Here is an 8891-nt window from a genome sequence, read left to right as displayed (position 1 = left end):
GAGGTATATTTTTACAGACTGCTGAAAGCCACAGAAAAAAGAAGCAAATGGATCACTGCAATTCACAGAAACAACTGGACTCCAGGCAGAGAAACATGGATTTGCAGTTATCATGTTTCGTGGAAACGATGGATTTTGAGGTCAAATCATACTTTATATATTGTATTTAACTCATCAATTAAATACTTACCATCTTATATTCTGCATAATTGGGTGTTTTTAAATAAACACTGACAAAAACTATACAAGTTTTAGGGCTGGATGATATATATAACATTGATATAAGTGATCACTCCGATTTAGACTTATATTATATAAAGAGTTCACAGTCAGATTTGCTCTATGTATTTCCCCGGTGTCGAAATCAGGCACATATAAATGACAGGAAACACGATTCCTGGCTGCATGCCAATATCCATGGATTAGACATGTCATAAGGAACACTTTCGAGCCCATCCTTTAGTGTAATCGTTTGTTTTACTTGTGTTTTCGCAGTTTCCCCTATTAAATCCAGTCATGCAGCAGCTTCTTTTGCCACTCAGTCCAGCTGAGGGAGCGTGTTCTGGCGGGAAAGTGACGTCAATGCATACTCTCTATATTTGAATGGGGAAACATCAAATTCTCTAAAGCTGTTAGCCAAGCTTTCGATTAAATTTCATATTTGAAATCACCACTGAAATCTGACAACAAATGTGTGGTAATTTTTTTTTCTGAACGCTCGAATCATGACAAAAACGGCATTTTCCAGACTGGCTCAAGCTCATGCGCATGCGCAGATCTTAGCGTGCGTCTGACTGGAACAGGAGCTTCTAACGGCCGCTGCAGTGACGCGATGACTTTACCACTCGGCGATTGGCTCTTATTTAGAAGGCGGGACTTATTCCGCCATTTTGCGCATTGCACTTTAAAGCTGAAATTCATAATAATACGAGTGCACCGTCTTTAACGTTTTTGATCATAGTTGTTCAAAATTCAAAGTTCAAAAGTTGTTCATAGTTGTTCAAAATTGTGCGTTGATAACTCTGTAAGTAATAACATTTATTGTAGATGTGTTTCAGAGTGTTTTATAGCATAATTGAGTTCATTTTACCTCAGAAGTATTAATGTGTCAATATACGCGCAATGGCTGCAATACTCACATATGCGACGAATCATCTGGTTATTTATTATTTAAGATGTTTATTCGTGTGTGAAAGGGAGTTGCTTGTTATGTATGTTGATGATGAGAATATTTATCCAATGTTTGATAGGCATTTTAGTAATATTATAAGGCCAGTGGTGTCCCAGCCATTTAACTGCACACAGAATATCTCACGATAGTATTTCACAAATAAAAATGTTAAAAAGCAAACTACATGTGGTGAATTAGTGCACTAGTCTGGGAATCATATTTTTTTTTCTCCAGGTAATGCTAATTTTAAATGCAGTGAATATTACATCGCTGAATATAGTTAGAAATCAAGTATTTAAAGTTAATACAGATATAAATATTGTTGTTCTGATATAAAGAGTGTTATTTAAACCACAACTTAACCAGATAAACCAAAACAGACACAGTTTCCAAAAATAATGTTTTATTAGATATCCAAAACCCAAATGCAGTGCCAGCACTGCACAATAAACACAATCAAAATCCCAAAACACAATTCAGTGATCACAAAGTTCTTTAAATACAGTAAAAAAATAATGTAGTAAAATCACAATCATACAGCAAAACATTTTTCCTTTTCAAATCCTTTTTCATGTAGTAGTCGGTCACATAAACCAGTAAGTGCATTTTAAAGTAAAGACACTAAAGCCTTATGTCAGTAGTACTCACAGGCTTCGTTTCAACACTAGTGTGCTACAGTATGTTGCCTACATAGTCTGGAACATGTGCGCTTGAGGCTTTGCATCTTGAGCAATGCCGTTCAGGTCCCATCAGGCCTCTTCAACAGTTAAAGGTTACTGGAAATGGGAACTGAAAACCCAAATCCTGCCTCAACTTGTTTCCTTTAACCACATTTACATTGTTGTTATTTCATAGCAGAATCTTTTATCTAAAACCACATGCAAGTGAGGAAGACGTTCTGTTCGAGTCAACAGACAAGTTCTGCAGGTTTCATTGCTGGAACAAACTCATCGGTTGTTTGTTCAGATGAAACAGCAGTGATAACACCAATACAGCCGGGAAACAGCAGCGGATTTCTGCTCAGATGAAGGTCCAGACCTCCAGATCCTGAATGGTGAAGTCGTGATGGAGGCTGAGCGGCCGGTTGCAGAAGGTGTCGCAGGAGTAACTGGAGCCGCGATACAGGTCAGCGTCCAGCCACAATCCGAACGGACCCCTGAGAGACAAACAACAGCTTTCATTAAAATCTTTGAAAACTCATATTTACATTTATGCAGACACTTTATCTGTTGCATTTACGCCTGCTGCGATTATTGATTAATCGTCTGATCATTATTTGATCGAATTGCAATTATTTGAGGTCAATTTCAATCACATTTTGCCATCCAAATAAGGGAAATTTAAGCGCTTATAGAGATGCCATCAAATGCACAACATTTGTTTCAGTGTGGTAGAATATTAAAATAATATTTTTATTATAATTTGATATTATAAATGAATTATATAAATATTATTAATTTTCGCTTCATTAAAACATAAGTCATATGGGCCAATTCTATATATAATATATATAAGTATAATAGCATTTTTTTTATGTCTGAAACGAAAGAATGGAAAACACTTCTTGTAACTCAAACAGTTTTTGTGTTTCATCACAATCTACTTTTGTTCTACAGAAAGCAGAAGCTCAACATGATCTAATTTTGTGTTGGCCAGAAGAAAGACGAGAGAGTAAACGATGACAGAATGGTCGTTTGCACAATAGACCTTTATCGCACTTCCACATTCAAAAAGCAGAAGCAGAAGCTTCAGTACTGTAGTAGTGTATAACAACGTCCCCTTTAGAACGGGTCGATGTCAGTGATGTGTTTCATCACATCTAAAACACCAGTGATGATGAAACGAAATTAAAATAGATACTCCAATGCAAAAGATGACGTATTGTTCATTGTAAATTGATTAATTTGACAATAAAATTCTATTTCAGTGTAAATCCCACACCTATAATAACATAAAACCTTAATTATGAGTAAAGACTGTACGAATCAAACAGTTCTTATCAAAACTGGTGGAAATTTGAACGCACAGACTGTGATGCAGGTCTATTAGTGCTTTAATGGCGTGAAATGAGTGATGATAACTTACCCTCCTCCTCCCATCTGAAGAGAGTCCAGGAATCCTCTCACGAAGTAGGAGTTTTCTCCACTCCAGCGGAAGATCTGCACATGAAACACAGAAAAGGTCAAACCTCCAGCGCACGCGGTCAGATGTGATTCAGGTCAGATCAGACGGAGCGACCGGTACCTGAAACTCTGGACTGAAGCTGTAGAGGAACGTCTCTCCCGTCCCGTAGCAGTAGCTGCTCACTTTGAAAGGGTCAGAGGAAAACGCTCCGAACACCTGAGGGTTTAAAACAACAGGATGGGTCAGCTTTATTTCTAGAGCGCTTTATGCAGTACAGAATGTTTCAAAGCAGCTTCAGTCAATTCTGCAGAAGATAATCAGATCGATTCAGTTCAGTTTAATAACTGTGTGAAGTTCATCAGTTATGAAACGAGTTCAATTCATCTATAAGCAGCTCTGGAGAGAACTGTGATTTCACATGAAGGGTCTGAAAATGAGCTTTATTTACTGCATTTTTGTTTTGTTTGTTTTTTAATTAGAAAAAATGAATGGAAAAGCACTTCTTGCAACTTAAAAGTTATAATATAATATGATATAATATAATTATTTTAGTATAATTGAGATGCTATTATAGTTTTTATTTATTTTTATTAATCATTAATATTTTCACAACAATAAAATAAATCATACAGGCCTATTATATTAAAAATTAATTATATAAATATTATTAATTTTCACAACATTAAAACTTAAATCATACAAGCCAATTTTATTATTATTTTAAATTATATTATACATTTATAATATAATAATACAATATAAATATTTTAGTATAATTGAGATGCGATTATAGTTTTTATTTATTTTTTATTAATCATTAATATTTTTAATTTGTTTTTACTTTTATATTTTCTGTTTTAATTTTAAAGTTTTAGTATTGAATTGTTTTCGCACCATTTTTATCAGTAGTTATATATATTTTTAATATGTTTATATAGATTTTTATTTCAGTTTTAGTTATTTTAGTGCATAAAGTTAAAATAAATGAAAATGAGAAATGCTGCGTTGTCAACTACCAGAAAGAAAAAAAACGTTTTATATTTTATTTGATTTCGGCTATTTCATTTCTAGTAATGAAAATGTTTTATAATTATAGTTTTAGTTAAATATAATAACCCTGCTTGCAACACCAAGGTCAAGGGTTCGATTCCTAGTGAATGCATGAACTGATCAAATTTATGAATGCAATGCAAGTCACTTTAGATAAAAGCATCTGCCAAATGCATAAATGCACCAACGAAATTTAAGATAGATTATATTTAGCATATGTTAAACACTGTAAATGCACTTATATAAGTAGCAAAATATAATTATGAAGTGTAATAGAAGGTTTAGTGCTGTAGTTACAATAACGATTGAATGACACACGTGCACCTGTGAACTCTGAACTCACCTGATTGTCTGAATCCTTGATGACCATCAGGACGGGTCTGTCTATTTCTGCCATCTGCCGGTACAGTGTTCTCAGACTGGTGCCGTGCTCCGCCGTGCTGTACACCAGCTTCCACGGATAACCTTGAGTCCGAGCCGGAATGTGGTTCATCAGCTGTGGAGATTTACACGTTTACATCAATGAATGCATCAACCACGTTCATCTAAAGCATCTCGCAGCGCATTCACTTCATCAGCACGTGTGTCTTTAGATCACTTACTTGTTCGAGATGGTGTTCTTTCAGGATCTGACTGCGATCTACTAAAACTGGCTGCAGGTCCTCGGATTCAGAGTCGGCAGAGCTGCAAACACTCGGACGACGCTTCTGCTGATTGACAGTGACGATCTGGAGGAAAAGAGATGAGAAAGCATCAGTGACTGAACGTGAACTCATGAGAGTTACAGTAACACTCTGGAATCCCTTTCTCTTCTAGCAGGTTTGGTCATTCCTCAAAGCTCACCTCCACAAACGGCTCCTCGGATCCATTAGCAAAGTACAAGATCTTAATGCTCTCCTGCATTGGCCTCATGTTTAATGGTCTGTCTAGTATCTGCTGTGCTTTGATTCTGTTCACTCTGTTCACGAGCAGCCTGGTTATAATGTGTTTCTCGGCCCGCCCATCTCACATTTCAAGCTTAGTTTCGTTTTATGAAAAAAAAACCAAAGAAGAGGAAGCTTCTCCATATATGGTCGTGTGTAAAAAAAGCGTGTTTCTGCTCGCTAGAGAATTTAGGAGTTTTCTACCTCCACCCACCGGGAAACACACTCATAACTGAGATCTTGATCATTTGTATTTCTCCTAAAGCATTATAAAAAAATATGATGCTTCAGTAAAACACTCCATACAGTTTTGAAAAACAAGATCTGAGCGATAATGCTCCAACCATGCAAAAATTTCATTATAACTCTGAATTTTTATTGTTATTGTCATCATTTTTATTTTTAGTATTACTATTATTACCTTTTTTTGTTGTTTATTTTATTTTATTATTATTATAAATTACGGTTATTATAGTTAAGCAAAACTAAAACCACAAAAAGCATTTTGCTACTTGAAATAACATAAATGCTATAAATAAAATACAAATATAAAATATGAAAAACAAACTTTTTTTTTATTTCAGTTAGTTGCTGCAGCTACTTGATGCACTAAAACAAACTAAAACTGAAATAAAAATTAATAGAAATTATATACACACACACAAACTTTTGTTAGATGCAATTAATCGAATTGACAGCAAAGTTTGTAAATACAGTATAATATATATATATATACACACACAAACATTTATGTAAGATGCAATTATATATATATATATTAATTGCAACTAACATAAGTTTGTAAATACAGTATATAATATATGCATATGTATATATATACACACATACACAAACTTTTACATTAGATGCGATTATATATATATATATATATATATAAGTGCTGTCAAATCAATTAATTGCATCTAACAAAAGTTTGTAAATGCAGTATATAATATATGTATATATATACATATGTGTGTGTGTGTGTATATATATATATATTGAGGATCTTCTAACAAATGAGCCCATCTTTATTTTCCTCAGGTAAGTTCAGTGTACTTTGATCTTGTCAGTACTGAATAAACGTGAATTCTGTGCAACACACATCACTCACCTTCCAGTTTTTGGGAGCAGAATTATTCAGTAAAGTGTCAATCACATTGAGGGTCTCTGGATGGACCTTTAGGAAGTCCTGCTTGCTGGTGTGTTTACTGTAGATGCTCTCTGGAGACCACTGGACAAAGAACGTGTACAGATGGTCCACCCTAAAGGAAAACAAAGACATGCTTGAGGAGTGGAGCTCATGCTCGGGCTGCTTTCGGCACATAAGGTGCATATTTTTACAAGCATTCACATGAACCATAACGCAGAGATTTTCCACATAAACATGTTTTTCACTGATGCACAATGACCATATTCACAGAAGTTTTCCTCAGAAGCTCTATCAGTCCAACAGACTATAATGCATCGACTCTGTTATAGGAAGTTGCAGCCATTCCTTGTAACGTCATCGTCATACGTTCCGGTTGCGCAATGAAAATTCCTTGAGACCCTCTGCTATTGGTGCACAGGAGCTCCAGCACATCTGGAAGGGATATTATAACCTCCTTCCCTGGCACACGCACATGAGGGAAAATAGACCATTATCCCAGACTGTGTGAGATTCAGAAACTGAGGCCTTCGCTGGAACTCAGCTTGAGACGAGAAACTTGAGCAACTTGAGCTGAAAACCTACGTAATGCATACTGATGTGATTGTAAAACGCTTTGGGTGTACAATATATGGAATAAAAGCGCTATATAAATGCTTCATCCATTCATTCTTGCCTTTTCTAGTGCAAATGGAAAGATTTTAAAATAAGAAAATATTTCTCAAGATTTGGCAACATTCAGAATTTAAGGACAGGTTTTCCTTGAATTTGAACTGAATGAAACTGAGTTTTATTTATTAAATGTAATGCAAAATTCGATTAAATGTCATTTATGGGTCATATGTATGTTTTTTGTTTTTTTTTAAATAGGTAATTCATACAAAACACAAAATGTATTATTAAAAACTACACAGTACAGTTGCATGCATCAAATTCCACTTGAATTCCACTTCCTTAAATTCCTCAAAAATAAAGATTCTAAAAGGGGTTTTTCGCAGCGACATCAAAATAAAGTGTTAGCAGATATTAAGTCTAATAATATTCTAGTTACATTTATGTTTTGGCCCTGTTTACGCCTGGTATTAAAGGGGTCATGACATGAGAAATCAAATTTTTGGCATATAACAGGTCTTTGTATCATTATTACATCCTGCAAGTTCCATAACTTAAAACATCCTCGTCATCAATAAAAAAGCATTTATATAATCAAGCTGTAAAAAAGCTTTGTTTGGAACAGAGGTGTCATGTGACGTCACAGGGGCACAATCATTTGCATATGACTGCCTCTGGAGGAAAACAACAACGCCTACTTTTACATTATCGCCAGTGTTACCAAGTCCGTGGTTTTCCCGTGGAATTGGGCTACTTTAACACTGTTGCCGTGGGTTGTTTTTCATGTCCGCGGGTTGAAGCGACCTCAAATAACATGATATTTAGCCCCTGGAATGTGAATTTTACCAGGGAAATGGGGTATAAATTGTTTCAAGCTTTTCCACTTTTGACCACTTTCTGAGGTAGCTGAATCGTAGAAATCAAGACAGAAGTGGACGAAAGTGGACTAAAGAGACAGATTAAAACACCAGGTGTAAATGGGAATGCGTCTCCCTCGTCTACTTGTGATCCGATCGACCAGAATGCATCTTAATACCAGGTGTAAACAGGATCAAGTCACCAGAACCTTCACCATCCATAGAACCTTTCCACTTCTTGTTGAAAACGCTTCAGATTTTAAAAATTTCTTTGGAGAACCAAAAATGGTTCTTCTATGGCATTTATTTGTAAGAGTGCATGGATGTTGAAGGTTCTTCACGATTCAAATGCAGCAACGGAGGTGAATTCAAAATCTGTTTACTCACTCTCCCACGCTGTACGCCACACCCATGATGATCTGAAGAGCGCAGACGGATGATGAAGAAGATGTCGATGTGCTGAAGGCTAATATTCACACTGGCTCTCCAGCTGAACGCGACTTTTATACTGGCATCTCAGCTGAGATAAGCTGCTTTTACAGAAAAACCCTCCCAGAAGGTCCTTCAAGGCCAGTCGTCATTGGGCATTTCACAACTGCGTTAGGAAGGCCAGGTGACACATTAACTTCAGACGAGCTTTCCGTGCACTGCAGTGTGATCTCACGTTCAGAGATAAAGTCCTGTCCAGAGAAACGCTGCGTGGAGGAAAAAAACAGCTGCTTCTTTCAAGTCAACATGAAACCAGACTGAAAGGGTTTTATCAGGCGCTTCACAGGGGGTTCATCATGGGATCATTTTATAGATTTAGCTTTAATTAATTAATTTGGTTTTAATTCATTGTTTATTTCAATAGCATTTTATGAATATATGGAAGCTTCTTTCCACCACTGAATAAAAAAAATAAAAAAGGTAATTGCAACTTTTTATCTTAAAATTCTGACTTTTTATTCTCAGAATTGCGAGATTAAAACTCACATTTGTGAGAAAAAAAGTCTTTTTCCCTC

At 35.7% G+C, this 8891-nt stretch overlaps 1 protein-coding gene across 3 annotated transcripts; it reads right to left on the bottom strand.

Annotated features, from left to right (window-relative positions):
* Window positions 1-1557: 1557 nt before the first annotated feature.
* LOC127497655 (nuclear receptor coactivator 7) lies at window positions 1558-8431 on the bottom strand. 3 transcript variants are annotated; one of them, XM_051866296.1, is made up of 7 exons: window positions 8275-8431; window positions 6383-6533; window positions 4948-5073; window positions 4689-4841; window positions 3416-3511; window positions 3257-3330; window positions 1558-2327 (listed from the first exon to the last, which is right to left on the bottom strand). In XM_051866296.1, the coding sequence occupies exons 1-7, from the start codon at window positions 8298-8300 to the stop codon at window positions 2192-2194; spliced, it is 762 nt and encodes a 253-aa protein (XP_051722256.1). In that variant the 5' UTR covers window positions 8301-8431; the 3' UTR covers window positions 1558-2191. The 3 variants fall into 3 exon arrangements, with proteins under 3 accessions (XP_051722256.1, XP_051722254.1, XP_051722257.1); XM_051866294.1 differs by lacking the exon at window positions 8275-8431 and having other exon boundaries at window positions 6383-8257; XM_051866297.1 differs by lacking the exons at window positions 6383-6533; window positions 8275-8431 and adding an exon at window positions 5189-5913.
* Between the last annotated feature and the right edge of the window lie 460 nt (window positions 8432-8891).

This window comes from Ctenopharyngodon idella, chromosome 16 (genome assembly GCF_019924925.1).
Source record: "Ctenopharyngodon idella isolate HZGC_01 chromosome 16, HZGC01, whole genome shotgun sequence".
NCBI lineage: Eukaryota > Metazoa > Chordata > Actinopteri > Cypriniformes > Xenocyprididae > Ctenopharyngodon > Ctenopharyngodon idella.
The sequence above is the reverse complement of the archived record's forward strand: the minus strand, read 5'-3'. Positions and strand labels throughout refer to the sequence as shown.

Coding starts and splice junctions, on each gene's coding strand:
- LOC127497655 (XM_051866294.1), bottom strand. CDS start 6,631: ATGGTTCATGTGAATGCTTGTAAAAATATGCACCTTATGTGCCGAAAG. Junction 4,842..4,947: donor AAGAACACCATCTCGAACAA/GTAAGTGATCTA, acceptor AAATCTCCACAG/CTGATGAACCACATTCCGGC. Junction 3,331..3,415: donor GCTTCAGTCCAGAGTTTCAG/GTACCGGTCGCT, acceptor TTTCATGTGCAG/ATCTTCCGCTGGAGTGGAGA.